Genomic DNA, 19,667 nt, shown 5'->3' with positions numbered 1-19,667 from the left:
AATCTGCTCAATGTGGCCTTGATTCAACATACCGCCATCTTGGTTTTTTGTATCACGAAGTTATTATAAACAATGAAACTTGGTTAGTTTGCTTTTTGGATAAACAAAAAAAATAAATATTAAAATGATACATAAAATAAAACATATTAAAACCCTTTATACATCAAAATATACTATTTACTAAAAAAGAGCATATTACAATATATATCTTAAAAAATTACTTGTTATTTTTTTAAATATGATTACCTATAGTTTTTAATGTTTGATATTAATTTTTAGTAATAAGAATTATTAAATTTTTTTTTTTTTACCTGATTTATTTAATTTTCCTTGTATAATAGAATAAATCCAGTTTATTTAAATAGTTTTAAGATGTTTCAGTATTTGAAACAGTTTAACAAAATTTGAAAAATCTATTTCTGAAGTAGTTTTAAAACTACTGATCTAATAATAATTATTGTTAAAAAAAAACAAAAAAACTATCAGTTTATTACCCATATTTTTTGGTTTCATGAAAAAAATTTAAAATTGGATTTAGCCCCTTTTGCCTAAAGTTGGATTTGCCCATCTTCAGGCCTCACTTGTAATATGAAACCAGCTGATTTTTATCATTATATAAAAAAATTACTCCTCTATAAAAATAAAAATTATTTATAGCAAATATCACAAAGACATTTTTTGTAATAATGGCAATCATTACATTAGGTCTTTCTGAAATTAAAGAGTTTTAAAATTGATATTATGTAGGGAGTTGAGGAGTGAAACTTGTTATTATAGTTTTCATTTTGTTACCTTAATATAGTTTTTAAATTTTTAAAATATTGTAATAGAAAATGATTTATTTATCATTTAATAAATATTTTCAAAACTTTTAAAACACTCCGCCACTGATGCTGTATTTTATACAATATCTCAACTAAATACAGAATGATGGATATTGAAGATTCAACTTAATTTTGATTTACTTTAAAAATTGGACTATTTTTATAGTTATACACAACAGGACCAACCCTCGCCCGCATTATATCATATTTTACACAAGTTATTGTAATTAGAACACTTTTCTCTATTGAAATGGAATAAAAAATTATCTTTTTAAGTTTGTGTTTTATTTACAGGCTTGGAAAATTTTAACATGCCTTGGGAAGACGACATGTACTTACTGCCATTTCTAAGACCTTGCAAATTCTATCCTCAGAGTGCATTAAAACAGGTAGATAAACCCCTTTTTTATTGATATGATTTAATAATTATTTAAAATACCATGATATCAATCTTGTAGTTGTAGTGCAAAAATTTGTTAAAATAAAAGAAAAAAAAATAATAGGAAGTAAAAGTTCTTTTTTTGGTTAATGCAGATAAGGTTCAACTAACCTGTCTGTCAGCTACCCACCTTGACATTTCTCCTGTTGAGTTGAATCATACACCAAAACTTTGTTTTTTCAAATAACTAATTTCTCTTTGGCTATTAAGAATGACATTCAAAAATATATAGTGTAAATATAATATTTATATAAATTCTCATTTTCATGTAAATTTATTTTAGTGATATTTATCGTCTCATTCATTAGTTGTCAGTTTATTCTGATAGTTGTGAATTTAATAGTAAATAATAGAAGAAAGGTTATTTTAAATCTGAATGCATAGAAACCATATAAAATAAATTAAATAACAAAAATTTCAGTTTTCTTATGAGAAAGTACAATAGGCAAATCCATAGGAAAAATTCCAAAATTTCTAAAATCTTTTTAGTGCGTGCTAAATAGAAGTTATCTGGCAGATCTAGATAGTTGAATGATATTGAATGAAACAGTACAATAAATTCACATTTGTCTGGAAACTATATGATACTTAATGATTTTTCTTATGTAATATTTAAAATTAATGAATTATAAGGTTTAAATTATTCTATCGACTGATATTTAGGCAAAATCTAACCTTCAACTGCTATGAATGTTTACTCCAGGGATTTCCATAAACTTCAATTGGGAAATTCTATGAAAGGTATACCCCAGCTTGATGGGCTCTTCAAATTAACATGCAGAAAAGAGGAAATAAAAAAAGTCCTAATAAAACATTAATTCTGTAAATCAAAATAAAATAACTGAAATTGTAATAACTATTAAAAATATAAAGATTGCTTCTATGCTTAAATTAAATCACTTATCGAAAGAAATTTGTATTGTAGATTATATTAAATTGATCCTTATAAGTTTAACTTTTTATGTAAAGGAGTTTTTTTTTACACATCCCGGATTAATAGGCTCCATCTGTTTAACTGGCAATGTCTCAGTTCTGACAAGGATGGGTAAGTGGGTTTCAACTGTATAATTTTTATAAATATAATAACAGATTTATAAACTGCATCTTTATAGTTATTAGCATTCAAAATCATATTGTCTCTAATTTTATTTATTTATTGAATTTTATTACTGTATAATATAAATATGGTGAGAACAAGAAAATGTGATGTTAATTATGTTACAATATATGATTCAATCTTGTGGAAACACTACCCATTGATAACTCAAGAGCATAAGGTCTTAAGGCCATCTTCTTTTCAGAAACCTTGGAATATTATCAGGTATTTAAGAGGAAGCAAGGTTAGAAACAAGTAGATTTGGGTGGTTAGGGAGTTTATCATAGAAGGATTGATATCTGGTTCTGGCAAAATCGGCAACATAGGGAACATTGAGTTAGGAGCATCAAGGCTTTCACCAATGATTTTGGATTGTAAGGATTAGATATTAGAAGAATTCTGTGGCTCAAGTGGAGCTCAAATGCTCAGCTCCGTAATTCCAAATAGTATGTAATAATAAAAATTGGCTAACAGTTTCCTGTCTTGCATAAGGATTCCAAGTTAGCCATTTGTCCAGATGTAGTCCCAAGTAACGGATCTGTTTGACAGGAATAAGTGGTGCATTATAGAATAATGCTGTAGGACAGGAAGTCATAGGTTTATGATGAAGGATAAAGGTGATTTGATGGGACTTATTGGAATTTATTTTAATTCTAGTTTTGACACCATCCTTCAAAGTTTGTGATTTGGGATTCAAGGATACAATATAACCCTGAGGTAAACCCGCAGACTGAGGAAAGAGAAATAAATAAGCACTATAGTGGTTTACGTTGAAAAATCAGTCAGTGAGATAATAACTGAACAATGAATAACTGGCATTAATCAGGAGATTAGAGCACAATGAAATCAGGTGATTGGAACACAGTGCTAACTACACTATTTCTTCTGAGAATGCCAAAAAAGTCAATATCTCTTACACTTATTTGATTTGACTCATTTTTCATGTACTTTTTTCTCTTATGAAATGTAAGTTTATTATTTCAACAGGATCTAGTAAATTATTGTTGTTGTTGTTGGTTGGGGCTTTTGGGCATGAAACCTTAAGGTCATCAATGCCCACACTTCTTACTTTATAATTCTATTTCAAGATTTGAAATAATTTAATAGTAAATTATTGTTTCACATTTCACATTCAGAGGTTTCTTTTCTTTTATTAATCAATCAAATAGTAAACAACTTACATTCTATTTATATATTCATTTACTTCCTTTTTTAGTTACTTCATTGGTGTAACTTTATAGAGAAGAATCCTAAACTATGCAAAAATCTGAGACCATCTGAAGAAGGAAATGTCTTCAAGAATAACATTTTCACTGTGCTTCCATACAGAAGTCAACATGGCAGAAGAATACTTCTCATTGAGGCAGGAAGTAAGGTTTTAATAACATTGTATTATTGTATAGGACTACCACTATAAATGTACCTTTAATTTGTTGAATTCACTAAAGCAAGTAAAAATTCTTTCTTCCAACTAAAAAGGATGAGTGCAAATTAAAAAATAGATGTTACTGTGATTTATTTACTTAAAATATATTTACATTAATTAAATATAATACTAGTGAACTAATATATATGATACATATTACATACATTTTTCATAAGTTACTGTTATTTTTTATAATTTTTCTTGTAAAATTCATTCTGCTATTGATTTGTAAATATTTATCAGATTGACCAGCATGATATATAGAATAAGATTATGTTAGGTAAAACTGGTTTAATAAATGAAAGTTGGATCAACCATTACAAGTCACATGCTACATTAACATTGTGATACCTAACTGACCTTCTGATTACGTAGACTATTACCCTATATTACAAATTAATATACTAACTCACTCAGGTTGACATGGATCCCAAGCACCAAAACAAAAAATAAAACATTAAATTAAGACTACTATATTCTATACTGCTCAGAGGTTCGAAATTATCCCTCAAATAACAACTTAACATTTATACTTCATTTCTAAAGTCTGCATGGACTCCTGTGTGAAAAGCTTATGGAGCAGCTTAAAAGAAAAACATTCAGGAAATACCAACATCCATTTCAAATACTCATAACGAGTTTAGTACCCACACCAACATTCATATTCTAAATGTAACAAAAATAAAATTAGCAAGAATTATAAATAGTTATGTTAAAAAAATTACATGGACATATAGAAGTGAAGTCAAGTTTCATGAGGGACCTTCTATCCCAGCAATACTTCAAAAACATGCACTACTGGATGCTGTCCAGTGGAATGAAACACTGGCTCTCTGAAAATACTCATAAAATATATATATATAGTTTTTATATGTTCAAATAAAAAAAAATTCTACTTAAGACAACTAATGAACATGCAACAAATAACTAATGAAGATGCATAATCAGTGTAATGATAATCTACCGTTAGTCAATTTATACCATATCAGTTTCATTTAAAGATTAGGGGGTCTTGAATCAGTAAAACAAGGATTCTTGTTCTTGTACATCCTCAAGTCCTACCCCCATCATCCAAATAATCAACACTAACATGTTATTAGTAACAATGCCTAAGTTTCTGAAAATAACTTCTTGGCCATGGAATTTTTAAAAAAACTATATGGCCAAAGTTTTTAAATCCTGGGACCACAACTGACCAGGGGACTGTTGAATGTCAAACAAAGATGAAAAACAATACGAATAATTTTCCAATAAAGTAGGAGGTTCTGAAAATGTTTATCTATTACTGAAAAAAAAAAATTAATTAAATTGTTTTTCAATTGTAACTCTTGGACATAAAATCTTTGTGAGAGTATTATACTGAATAGACATCAATTTTAGTTTAAAAGGGACAATGTCATTATCAAACTAGTGAATCTTATAGAAACAATGAAAATAGGAAGATATGATATAACTCAATTTCAAGACTTAAACTGCCGATTCAAATAAGTATTTGTATATCTCTAGAATGTCCCAGCATTTCCATATTTCTAAGATTACATAAATTGATGATGAGAGTTCAATGGCTTGAAAAAAATGTCGACTTTTTTCTCCATATCCAGAGAATCAAGCATTTCGATCCACAGTGTGCTGCCTCCTATATTGCTATTCATGTCATGATCCACAGCTAATTTATTGTTTCTAATGATTTTTTAAGACTCAAATAAAATTGCTTAAATAAAAAGAAAATTTTGAATATATAAAAACAACAATTTACTGCTTATTGACAGCAATAATGTTTTTAATTAAACAGCTTACATCCATCAACTTTGTGGTAAACAACAACATTCATAAAATAAACCTCAATACCATTAAAAATATAATCCATTCAACACCAAAAAATTTATATAGAGAGCATTTATCTAACAAATTATATGAAAACACTATTGCAATACCAAAGTTTATCTGAATAGTCTCTGTCATCAGTTATATATATTATACATAGATATTTCTGAATAAGTATTTTTTTTTTTTATTTTGAACATTGAAACCAATCAAAAATTCTTTTGTAATATTGGAAAACCAAACATTATCTTGTTTTTTTTTCCCCAGAAAAATGGAACACTAAACAAGTGAGCATCAATGAGATCATAAGAGGAATACAGATAATTGTTCTATCTTCCCTTCGTGAGCCCAAGACACAGATTGCAGGGGCAGATATTATACTTGATGTTGATGGTCTTTCACTATCACATGTTTGGCAATTCTCTCCAAGTTTAGCTAAGACCATTCTTGAATGGGTTCAGGTATATGATAAGCATATTATACAGTAGAGCATATTTTATTTATATGGCAAATCTAAAAGTCTTCAGCTCTGGTAACACCACATTTTGATACTTTTAACTACCTATAAATGTTATGTTCTATCATACCTTGTTGTAGAAAATTGGTTTTATCATTTGATTTGTTTGTAACCTAAATACTAAGTAAAGATAATTATGAATAAAACAACACAGTTGATGCCAACACTGCTTAAGACCAAAACCAAGCTTTATTTGTTAAATAAAATCTATCTGGTAAATAAATTGATAAATTAAAAACTGTTACATGCATGATTCTGTTAGTTCTAAAGTATAGGTATTGTTAATAATAAAAACAGAAACAGAATTTGCATCTTGAGCTTTATAGCTTAAAGACAGAATGTTTTTTCAATTTTCTATTTTATAATTAGAATTAAATCAATTCGTGAATAAATAACTGAATTTTCTGTAGTAAAAATTAAATAATGAACTAAGATGTCTGCTTTTTTGTTTGTTTTTTTCTGGATTCAGGTTGTCCAAGATCTCCAAAACTTCCAATATTTCTTAACTTGACCTATGACTATGGCAAAACAAAAATAGCACAGTATCACTAAATATTATTTTCACTATGATGTTATTGATCAAATTAGGAATGTAATAAAAACTATTTTAAAATAAACTATAAACTACAAGACAAACTTCTTAATTAAAAAAATGTTAAAATATTCCTTATTCAAACTTTTTTGAATAATAAAAAAAATCTATAAAAAAATATTTTTTATTCATTTTTTTCAGTCTTTTTCCACATTTACTCCTCTAGGAATTGGTTGAGTACAATGAAATAAACATTTGAGGCTATTGACTGGAAAAATATGTACCATAGCCATTTAAAAAAAAAAATCAGGAAAAAATCGATGTAATAGTACAATCTCTAATTATTGTTTAATCTTCATTAGGTCATATAAACTATGGGGTATGTACATCTAAAATTACTGTATTGCAAAAGGGGATTGGAAATCACTTATTTCATTTTTCGGATCCAATTATTCCTGTACACTTTATCTAGATAAAGGAGAAATACCCTGAAATATCCAAAATTAATTTGATTGTCAATAAAAAAAATCAACATTCACAACATACTTAATGTATATACTTACAAATATTGTTAAAACACATTTTAATAATTTTCTTTTGTTTTTTAAGGAATGTATGCCTTGCAGATTAAAATCTGTTCACATTGTAAACCAACCATTTATTTTCAATATGTTATTCAATATATTCAAACCTTTTATTGGGGAAAAACTACGTAACAGAGTAAGTTAACAAAAATATATTTTAAGAAATGAGGTGCAGAATTCCAAAATCAGCCAAGCTCATTTACCAATTTTTTTTCCCATAAGTTTTTTAGATCATAGTTTAAATCATTTCACATCATGATAATCTAGTACAAAGACTTTTAAAAAAAGTAAATAAAATTGGTTAAAGACTTGTCTGGTTTTGGAATGCTACATCTCAAATATTATATATTACAAATTTGACTTATTTTGAAACCAATATTGATGTATAATATTGAATTTATAAAGTAAATCTGTCTACAGATACATTTTCATGGAGACAATAGAACATCATTACTGGAATATATTGACCCAAAGGTAGTACCCACACAGTACGGTGGAGAATTAAAAATGGAGACATGCTATGGCAAAGAACTTCATGAACTTATATGCAAATATGAAGAGGATTTTGAAAGTATGTATTTATATCAAGGGCACTCCTTGATTTATTGATTTTCTTCATAGAAATGTTGAAAGTGTTTGGAGAACATCAATTGGTACCTCTTAAGTGGGGTAATAATAATTTAAACCGCCTCTCTTGACTATAAATAATCTTTTTAAGATTCTTATAACAAAAGCATTTCCTTCTTATCCAAAACCATTTATGTCTCTCATATTCTTGATCTTGAATTTGATAACTCAAATATTTTTTGCATTTTCGGATTATATAACTTATGAATTATTTTATAAAATTAATATTATTCATTTATTTGTATTTTCAGGGGCCAACAAAGTAGGATTTATTAAGAAAGAATCAGCAAGCAAGAAAAAATGATTTAAACAAATCTTCAATTGTTGTTTTGTTTTTTCTCCACTATATCTTGAATTCCACACAAATTATAATCACTGAAATATGATTGGTGCTAGTCAATGTTATTGTAAATAAAAATGTATTAGAATATTACTAACTATTGTACATATATATATATACATCATTCTAAAATATAATTTCATGGCCTTTAAAAGATTATTATATAATTTTAAGATATTTATTGTCAAGTAAGTAATACATTTTGTGATTTTAGTTGGAGTTGACCTGTATGATCAATTGTAATTAATAGATATAACTTTAGTTGTAAGTAAATGATAAGTCCTCCATATGCAAGAATATATTTTTGTTTCTACTCAAGAAATTGTGAATTATCATCTTGATTTTATATTAGGTATATAATGTATAGTTTTAGTCTTAATGTTTTTAATTTTCAGAAAAATTAAACAAAATTAACTGGGCACTATTAAAAATCATGTAATTTTTTGAAATTTATAATATGCATATTTAATTTATAGATTAAATGCAATAGGTGGGTGTTCTAACCCCATTTAACTTATTTTTTAATGGTATGAATATAGAAAAAAATTTGTGAATTCATCGGGAATGTATGAAATTTAGTTTATAAAATTAAATAAAAACATGAATGTGTCATACATGTTGATGTTAACTACATGACAACAGCATTACAAATTATTTTAAAATTTAATAAAACTAATTAAATAAGAATGGCTAGTTTTTTGTTTTTTTTATTTATTCATTTGTCCTCTATTTAAAACTTAATTTATTTAAAAAAAAAAAAGTATGAAATGTTATTCTCAAATAATGTTTAAGTGATTATAATAATATTATAAGGCAATAATTTGGTAAAATGGGACGAAAAACTTGTTATTCTCCTCTGTGAACACTGAGGGGAACAAAGAAGAAGTTAAAGAAGGGTAGAAAACTAAAAGAGTAAAATTATTTTATATCTTGAGATTGAATAATAGCTGTTATAAGTTTATAGAAACCCAATATCTTTGGGCAACATTGCTTCTTAATAAATCATTTCTCCTAAGAGTAGTAAAACTATGGTAGAAACCCGACTGCAGCAGTCGCTGAGAGGAAGTTCTTCTAACCCACTTAAGAATAGGACATACTGACATCATGCACTCCCACCTGATCAGATAATTGCCACCTCTAATGTGTCAATATTGTCAGTACATTCTCACAACTAAACATATTTTTAAAGAATGCCTTCACTATTTACCAACAATAGACAGAATAGGACTGAATCCGAATTTATCTGAAGTTTTGACAGATGAGAAAGCTAAAGTCACATTAGTGTTTAAATTTTTTAATGTGCATCACCTTCTTTCTAAATTATAGCTCTTCCTCTATTTAAATCTTTTTTTTTTTAATTGGAATCATGTATATGTGTGAGTAGCTTTATAATCATAACAATCCACAGGCATTGATGACCGAAAGGTTTTACTCCTTTAAACAAACAAACAAACAAGCATTTTTCTATACTAAATACAAATAAATTTATAATCTGTATCAAAGCCGTCTACAAAAAATGGATATTAAAGTAAAAACCAGTCATTCTTAGACCATCCTAGAGTATCCACCCTATGAATTTAAAATTATGGATTTATAGCTTAAAAACAATAAACTATACCATAATAGTTTAGGATAGTTAGACTGAATTTGCCTCATTCTTCTTTATTAGAAAATTTAAGCCAGTTTCATTCTGTGTCACATAACAGTAGTTAGTTACAAGTAGTTGTGTAGTGAAGATAGAGGAAACTTAAACTCTGGTACAGTTTAAGGTAGAGCCCCATTCCCCCATTAATAATTCAATAAGATTACTTATCTTTTGTTTCTAAATCAGAGACAGAGAATACTTTAGATGTTTTAATAATATTGGGTTAACGTTATAAAAATAATTGGCCTGTTGGTTACAATGGTTACTATAAAAGATATTAGAACTGGAACTGTACTCACAAAAAAATAAAAGTTTTTTTTCAAAGTAGGATTGAAAAGCTAATAACACGTAAAAACTTTGCTCCAAGGTCTTAAATATCTTCATTTGATTCCTAATTTATAAAAAAAAAAATAATTACTCCCCGCTTGATAGTATTTCGGTTCCCCTGGTGTGTCATAATTTACTACATAAGCCACTACTTGAATCTGCAGCATAGATCACTGGTTAGAAGTAAATTTGTAAGGAATTTAAAGCTATTAGGGTAAACTCAATAATGAATTACTTCAAATATTTGTCAATATTAATGGAAAAATCTTTATATGTCACCAAATCATAAAATGATACACTGTCCTATCCTACCATGATGGAGTTGAAAAATCAAGCCTCCTTAACTTATATAACAAAGTTAGCATCCAAAAAATTATTCCAGCATAATGAACTTAATAGTAATTAATATAGTGCATAATAGCAAACTTTGGGGTTTAAGAATTTTGTTAGAAATTGCATTGTTAATAACATTTCACCATAAAGTTGGGTAGATGGTAGGAATAAAAATATTAATAACAAAACAATTTTTAACATTTATTTATAATAGTAACAAGAAATTCTTAAAAATTATTTTTAGTAAGATAAACGCACCTTAATGAACTTTAAAGTAAAAAATTAAGTAATTGTTGAATCGAGAGAGTTCCATTCTGGAAGTAACACATCATCAATATGTAAAAATAACCTTGAAATACATCTTTTTGTCCACAAATTTTTCTTTGGAGTACCAACTAAGTGCAAATCACAGGAGCTTGTGCTAGTCTGTAATTTAATACATTGATCTGATGCTCTGCCAATGATAACAATTTATATTAACCTGGTCAAAGTGATATGTAATGGAAATATTAAAGTGACAAAGATCTTTAAAATATAAATAATTAGTCACATGCGAATTTTATGATAAAAAATAAACTTTGATGTAATATTTATTTGTTTTTATATAATCACTTAAATAAACTAATGGGATATATATAGAATGTATGTACATGTAACAGATAAAGAATAAAAATATTTTCTAGTATATCTTAAATTGAACAAAAATTATTTTTATAAAAAAAAATAAAAATTATTATAGGTTATTTCCTCAGATTATATACTTATTTTAGATACTTTCTTCAAATATTTTATCTTTAAATGGATTTAAAGGGGGTATTTTCCATAATGGTTACTTATCCTTAATATTTCCTCCATACCTTGAATTATTATTTTAAGTAATCTGGATACCTAGTATATTTCTAAAAATATAATTCTTAATGTGCTTATTTAATCAGAATATTTAACTAGGCAAAATTAACATATGTTCTATAGAATTATTACTTCAGACATGGCACTCTTAATCCAAAAACCTCATCATCATTGTCTCTTTGATAAATTAATTTATAATCAGTCATGCACTATCAGATTAATTTCTTTTTAATTAATTATTAGTCATTTCAATGAACAAAAATTATTAAGTTTGTTTTCGTTCTATTGAACATTTATTTCTAAACTGGGTAACTAGATTTTTTTGAAATGTAAAGTTTTGAGAAAATCTCAAAGTTTCATCAATTTAATCATCTATTGGTTGTTTTTAGAGTCGAAAAAATATCCTTGAAAGCTTAATAGTCAAAGGAAATCGTTTGTTCTTAAAACTACAAGTAGATAACAAATGCATGGAACTTCAAAATTAAAACAAAACTTATATAGAATAAATTTTGAAATATAAGTAGAAACAAAGAAGAATCTTATGTAAAAATATGCTATAATCTTTTATAACATATAAGAAAATTAACAATATTAGATCTTTAAAACAAGTTATAAATAATTTAAACAAATTAATGTGATAATACATGACTGATTATCAATTAAATCATCAAAGAGACAATGATAAGCTCATCATATCAACTATCCTATGCCCCTGACCCTTGAAATGATATTCGATTTGATTTGAATATTTTAATTGTATTATATAAATCATATAGTAATTGTAGTTTGAACAAAACTGTAATTTTATGAACAACATATTACTTAATTATCATAAAACATTATTATAAATTTTAATGAAAAGCTATATAGTTCTAAAAAATATTGTTAGATCACCAAGTTACAAATTAAGTACATTTAAGTCAGTAAGTAAGAAACAGATTTCCGTTTTGGCCTGGACTAAGAAAGTTTAGTCACTGATGTTTGAGCCAATAATGTTGATCCGGGAAGAGGTGAAGCCTCAGTTGTTGAATGAGAGTAGAGTGGGACACAGTGTCAAATGCCTGTGTACAGTCTAATGATGGTACAGTATTATGGCTATGGCAAGGTTTCTATTGAGGTTGGTTGCTGAATCGCTTTGCAACTTAGCTATGTTATGGTAGTAACTCATATCATCCGAACACCCACTTTGTTCTGGGGTATTACGTCATGTGTCTCGCAGTGTTTACGGATGTGGATGATGATTAGCTTCCCATATGTTTCTGAGATGTGGTTTAGGAGGCTGATGGGCCAGTAGTGTGCGGGTCCACTCAAGGAATGGAACAACGATTGCATGTTTCCACTCCTCTGGGAAGTATCTGAGGCGAGAGCATGAGTTAGAGGAGAAACATATAGGATTTTCTCGGAAGCTGTTTAAGTAGTACAAGATGTTGGCCTTGCCGGTTGCTTTGTTTTCCCCAAAATTTCAGTCAGGTATTTATATGTTGAAAAAATAATATTTTGTAAGTTTCCGATCAGGGGAGGAGTGGGGAGGTGGTGATACAGGGTCAGTGCATGCATTGTCACTTTGTAGGTAGTAGTCATATAAAATGTTTGCGTCATCTGCAGGAGTGAGAAGCTCATCGCCTCAGTGTATTTTCAACGATCTTGATTTGGTCTTATGACTGCGGACTAATTTCCAGAAGTCTTTGGGATCAGAATAGGGTGGTATCTCTATCTCCCTCCTCCCATATGTCAGAAATGATAAGGAATTGGATGATAAAAAAACAACAACTATTGGTGAATACCATGCAGATTGTGGTTACCTTCTTAAGACTTTCAAAGACAAATATTCTTCTGAATATGTAAGGTAAGTTGGGTAACTTAAAAATATTTGATCCTCCTGTCAAATTAATTCCTATCCAGCCTTTCTCACCTTTTCCTACATAAATATTCTTAGAGGCATGTTTTTTTATTTATTTTTTCTACAATACCACCTGAATTGGTTATCTATATTAACCTACCTGGACAAGGTCAACGAATTACACAGTTTCTTTCAGCTTCTAATTTTATCCTAGTTATTATTATTATTAAAAAAGGTGACAATTTCCTTGATCTTGAACAATTAATTAAATGTTACTTAAAGTCATCTATGTATTTCTAAGGTTTAATAGTCATCTGTAAAATCAGAAAGTTTAGGTTCGAACAAGGCTATTGAATGAAATTTCGATATTCAAAATTTATTTTTCAAAATTTTCGAGTTATTTAATTAAATTATAGTCTGATATCAAATGTAGAAAAACATTGCTAGTTTATCAGGATATATCTTTCGATTACGATATTATATATGGAAAGTGGCAGTACCCTTCGGACACTTACTGGAAGATTATTGTTTAAAAATAGAAAAAAAGATCCATTGGAAACCGTTAGAGAGAGAGTGAGGAGTCCATGCTGACCCATATATTTGGCAGACCTTATTTATTATACTTTCAGGAATAAATATTAAAAATGGGATGACAATTACTAAATATAAAAAAGTCATAAGGACTTCTCCTGGGTTATCAAACGACTATTTACAAAGTAATACATAACGATAAACGAGTAATCGATAACGAAAGCCATCTTAGTACAAATTTCTTTCCTTTTCAATGATGACCATTAATTCAAGATAAAGATGACTCCCTAGCATGATTACAAATCAATAATTCTCCAGGAAGAGTAAATAGCTTATGCTAAGCAAGGTTAACAACCTCAAATGTTGAGGTTTTCTTTAGAATACCTGTAAAAGAAAAAAAAAATCTATCTTATATCACAAGATCTGATTAAGAATATCAATAAGCTTTATAGCTTAAGGAAGACAAGTTGATTTATAAGAATCGAAATCCCTTTATTATATTGACTTTAAATCAAAATGTCTGAAAAAAAGATAATTCTGTTTTTATCTTTTGGCATTCTTTAACGCAAATCCAGCTGGCGCACTGAAAAGAAATTCACTTCCGTTAATATTCTACGTGCTACTAAGCAACTACCATAAAAAAATGTAATTTTATCTTAATGTGATTACAGTTATCATTTCTCTGGATTACAATAGATGGCCTGAATTAATGAGTTTAGGTAATGAAAATTTTAAATATTTATATAATAAAAACAGGCTGTACGTTTATGTTTTTTTTTTTACCCTATCCCAAGTTATTTCTGACATCCAGAAGAGCTATTCTATAAGTAACCGACCTATTCAAACCAGAGTGCGAGGGACGAGTTTACATTGCACAGGGTCAGAATAGAATTCACTCCAGTGAAATTGAAGGTGCCACTGCATACTAGAGGTTGCTCTTATCTCCCTCCACTACAATTCCCTCAGCGATGTGCGTGTCTGTAATTACTCACTAACTTATAAAACAATATATTTAAAAAAACGACAATGAATACGATGCTGAAATTATTAAAGGTGGTTCTCCTTAAGTGATGGATGAGCATTAAGGCTGAGTTTGTCAAAATTCAGACTCAAAAGAAGTTTAAAAAAAAATTTCCCAAACCTAAAAAAAAAGGTCTTCGAATAACTCGAAAAATATACATCTCCTACAAAAATTATAGCCGCAAGAAAGTTAAATTCTCGACTAAATAAAACTAAAATCATCTCAATTAGGCTGTAGCAATATTGCTCGTAACTGTTGGTCACCGTTCAAGCTGCCGTTTGGCCGTCACGAACTGACACGACGATGAACAACTACTACTACTAGTCGTCAGATAAACATTCTATATTCAATTTTTTATTTCTTCAAAATACTTTGATTGTACTAATTAATAACCATGTTATGTATTGTAATATTTCCAAATGTACTAATTAAATCAATAAAGATTAGGATAGAATCTGCTGATCCACTGAAAGCCAACGTCTTGCACGTTGCATCTCTTGATGACTCCAGAGAGATAAATAAGCGCAGATTGATACACCAAAGAGTGAATTTCCCCTTGAAGAAAACATTTCCTTAGGAGGCAGTGATTAACTATACGTATACATAGTGAATTAATACGTACTACTGCTATTTTTGGAAATGTATATTGATTTTTTTTCACTCTTCCTTCTGTGGATCTCTGCTGTAATTTGGATCACTGCTATACCTTTTCTTCCTTTCGTAATGGCTTACAGCTAGTTCCTGTAGGACTTGCCATCCCCTTCACGACCGTAGGCTAGTTCCTTACGGAGTGAAGTTTCCTTCCTCGGAGTATTTACGACCAGTTCCCGTAAGGTCATTCTGTCAATTTATCTCCTTACCGGCTATTAACCTTTACACACGCATCGTCGAGCCTTTCTGATGTGGAGCACCTATCATCTTCATTTGAAGTCAAAACTAATTAATTTAACACAACTTCGCCAAGGCCAAGTATCATCAAATATGGAATGGAAGGCTTCACCTTAATCTTAATGTGTCGAAGGCCTTTTACCATAAATATTAGGCAATAAATTTCGTATGAATAATATTAAATTAATTTCATAAAATGACAAATCGAAATTGGTATAATGATTTCCGTAATCTACTTAGAATAGCGCTGATCAACCACATCCTTCGATAAGCAAATATTATTCAAGGTTACGATATCTTGATATATCTATCGAGGCACAATGTTCAACTTTTCGTAAAATAAATTATCTCTAATTTTCTTTTTGGGTATTTTAAAACGAATTCCTTATCTTATCATGGGCTGATCCCATTAATGCGATCGACATGCTCCAACTTATTTCCTTTTTTAATTTTCTTTTGATTAAAGCGAAGGTTATTTATCAACCAGTATTACAGCCCATAATACAAAGATGTTACTTCATAATTAAAAGATATATACTTGTCGATTGTATTTAAATAGTGATTACCATTCCTCTGTGACATTTCTTCATTTATATTAGAAAACATCTTGAACACAAATGTTCAGTAATACAAACGAAAATGTTCATTCATGTTAACGGTGTCTAAATAATCGAGTTCTCAAAAACAAATATAATGAAATTTCTCTCGTAAAAAAATATTTCCCATTTGAAGATAATGGGGAAAGTTACCAGAAATAATAATCTGGTAAAACGCTCTTTTCTTTTCCATTTTTTTTTTTTACTTCAAAGGGAAATTTAATTTCCATTACTGATCCGATACTTGAGAATTCTAACCCGCCACAAAAACGAAAATTCATGTTCAAACAGGATTATCTTAGTTAATACTTAACATGAGTAAATTTTAAAGCTAGTTAAATTTCTATTATGTTTATTACTGGAGTTGTTTTGATAAGATACTTTCTTTTCCGAAGTTACAATTCATTATATACAAATACAAATATATACAATTTGTTGATTTTTTGCCCTTTTTGCTGGAACTGTCCTCCATTCTAAGGGATAGCTGAATATAATATTAAATTTTGAAATAGCACTGATTGATTGAAAATATGTGAGGTGCTGGGGCGCACTTCAATTTTTTGTCTTTTCACTTAATCAAAAAACATTAACTAAAAATCGTGAAAAAACTTGACGTGCCTCCGACCAATGAACTCTGGCACTGTGGGCAGTTCAAGGAGTTGTGCAGTTCCGGGGGCTTCTTCCTCTTCCACGATGTTGTGCGGACCATCCTCCGCAGCATGGTGTCCTGGAAACCCTGAAGGTGTCGCTGAGTGCCGTCAGAGAGGTAGGTGAAGAGTATAGGAGTATAGGCCCCGTATAGGAGCGTCGGCCTCAGAATGCTTTTCTCTACCTACAGTTTAAGCTGCAGAGATGTGAGGTGATGTGAGGAGGTGGTTTAGTCTGTAAGACCGCCTTCTTACAGTTCTCGTTTTCTGGTAGAGGTGGGTGGAGAACTTGAGATGGCGGTCCATCTTCACATCCAGATATACTATCGAATTTGAAGGGGAGATTATGGTGTTGTCAAGTTTGAACGACTTCGGGAGAGTGGATGGCTTGTGCTGTTGGTGAACGAACACGACGCAGTCTGTCTTAGCTGGATTTATAAAGATGTTGAGACTGACTAAGGCCTGCTACAAAAAAATTCCTTTATTAGGCTTTAGTCACTAGACATGAAGTAACCTAGCCTTCAGCTATGTTTTTCCTGATTTGATTCAATGTTGATGTAATGTTTTATTTTTAAAAAAAAGTAAATTTTAATTCTTTGCTATTTTTTGAGTCTCTTCAGTCACGTAAAGCTTCAAAACCCGCAAAGAAGTTCGTAGTGTTAGAAGATTTACGTCTTCAGGAAACATTAATGAACATAAGGAGGAAAAACATTTACGCTCTTACATTTTCTTTGGGATAAATACGTACTTGCGCCTGCTTTCCGAATTTAGATTTTTTTATTATAAAATAAATCAACAAATTATTTTCAAGATTTTTGGCTCGACTTACCTCAAGTCTTTTATTTTTTTAATATGATTAATCGGTTACACGTTAGCTGATCCAACGTTCTTGCCTTCATCTATCGTTTAACCTAATCGATTAAAATTCATTGTAGATATTCAACTAATTAAAAATTGTCTTTAATTAGGGTATTTAGTAAATAAATTATAATAAGCAATTACTTGAAATTAACAGAATATTTAATAATATCGCTTATCATTGATAAATTAATTGAAAACGTACTTGGATTAAGGTACTATGTGATATTTTAGAAAAAAAAGGGATTTATGCTTGGAAGAACATTTTATATAACATTTTCTACAAAACAAACCTCATTTAGATTTTCTAAACATTAGATTTTGGTAGTTTTCAGAAGTTAAAAATTGATTTTTCAAGTGTAAAATATAAATAAAAATCATTTAATTATTCAATTGTTTAGAGATAGAGAATTTTGAACGATTTAAGCTTGTATATATTGTAAAGCACTGTTAGTATGATATACAAAGTGGTGGAACATTCATTCAATTATTTTAAGAATTTACTCTCGAAAATCCATACATAGAATATTTTTAGCAAATTCTAATAATTTAACAGAAAAAAATTAATTATACACTTACAATATAAACCACATTTTTATTATACATTTCGAACTGTTAAATTGTATTTATGAACCAAATTGTGGCAGAATTTGTTTTAAAACGTTATTTTTTATTAAAAAATGGGAAGACATGAAACTTATTAAAGTGAAATAAGTTTATTGCTATTTATAAAACAAATATTTTGTCTTTTTTTACTCTGTTCATTGAAAACATCTGCAAGAAATTAATAGCAGTCTCTTGGTCATTTGAAAAGTCAATTTGAAATAATAATAAGCTATTGTTTACTGCGATCTGTTTATGTTATTATCTGTCCGTGTAAGATTTTTAGAAACAAAAATTATATTTTTTATTGTATCTAGCGATTAAAAAAAAACATTCGGACACCTCTATTCCATTCGTAATGAAATAAGAATGTTTCTCTGCAGTAAAAAAGGAGTAGCAATAAAAAAAGACTGATAACAAAAAAGATACCCTTCCAGGATACCTCGGTTTACTGGACCGCAAGGATGTCAGAAAGGATAGCTAAAATTAGGCTGGATGACAGACTCAAATTTTCGTTAAAGTCTATTTATAATTACAATATTTACATTTGCGATTGTGAACCAACAGACATTGGCTTCTATTTCCTAACCAATTTTAGCTTCCATTTCTGCTGAGGCGGGAAACTCCTACTCCTGCGAGATGCATCTCTCGGATTTAAAAACTTCTTCAGTTTAATGTGTGTTTTATTAACAGGAGCCGCAAAGTACCACGGATGACGTCTTTATTGTTCAGTACCCTTCTGTGCACTTCAGTACTCAGCTCTTTTTGAAAGAGAGCTATGAGGAGCAAAAACAAAAACGAAAAAATGAATTCCTTTTTTTTACGAGCAATAGTTTTTTTTTTTATATGAAAAACTACTTTCCTATCCATCACTACTAATTGGATCTAAAAGTTAAAAACCTTTTATGTTTCCTTACCTTCTTTAATGAAAAAAAAAAAAAAATGTAATTTTTGACTTTGACTTTTTGATATCACTTCTTTTTATTATTGACAAAATTTGGCTACTCTTTTTTTTCCTCCATTTGGGGGAGAATTTTTAAAAGAGAATTGTTTTTTGAGAGATCAAAATAAACAGTACTACAATGTGCTGTAAATATAACATCACAGTCACTAACAGTTTATTGCATTTCGAAGACCCCTAGTCCACCTTCTTTTCATACGGATCAGAGGTTTATCAAAAGTATGTAAGTGTTGGGAAGCAAGTTTTTTGAACAATCATAATTATTTGCCTTTATTGTATAATTATATTCATACAGTAGATATAATCATGGAGTAAATAATAACAACAGTGGGGATACCACGTGACTTGGCGCTCCGAAC

General features: G+C 29.1%; 1 protein-coding gene across 1 annotated transcript in view; it reads left to right on the top strand.

The window, feature by feature from the left end:
* Window positions 1–8,902, top strand: part of LOC106691971 (alpha-tocopherol transfer protein-like) — a 69,695-nt gene extending 60,793 nt beyond the window's left edge. The window contains exons 2-7 of the mRNA XM_014437877.3: window positions 1,119–1,213; window positions 3,576–3,729; window positions 5,877–6,070; window positions 7,268–7,378; window positions 7,663–7,813; window positions 8,121–8,902. Coding sequence (XP_014293363.1) covers window positions 1,119–1,213; window positions 3,576–3,729; window positions 5,877–6,070; window positions 7,268–7,378; window positions 7,663–7,813; window positions 8,121–8,173 — 758 coding nt within the window. The 3' untranslated portion in view covers window positions 8,174–8,902. The remainder of the gene's footprint in view (window positions 1–1,118; window positions 1,214–3,575; window positions 3,730–5,876; window positions 6,071–7,267; window positions 7,379–7,662; window positions 7,814–8,120) is intronic.
* The last annotated feature ends 10,765 nt before the right edge of the window (window positions 8,903–19,667 follow it).

This window comes from Halyomorpha halys, unplaced genomic scaffold (genome assembly GCF_000696795.3).
Source record: "Halyomorpha halys isolate HHAL.00 unplaced genomic scaffold, Hhal_1.1 Scaffold52.1, whole genome shotgun sequence".
In the NCBI taxonomy this organism is placed as follows: domain Eukaryota; kingdom Metazoa; phylum Arthropoda; class Insecta; order Hemiptera; family Pentatomidae; genus Halyomorpha; species Halyomorpha halys.
The sequence above is the reverse complement of the archived record's forward strand: the minus strand, read 5'-3'. Positions and strand labels throughout refer to the sequence as shown.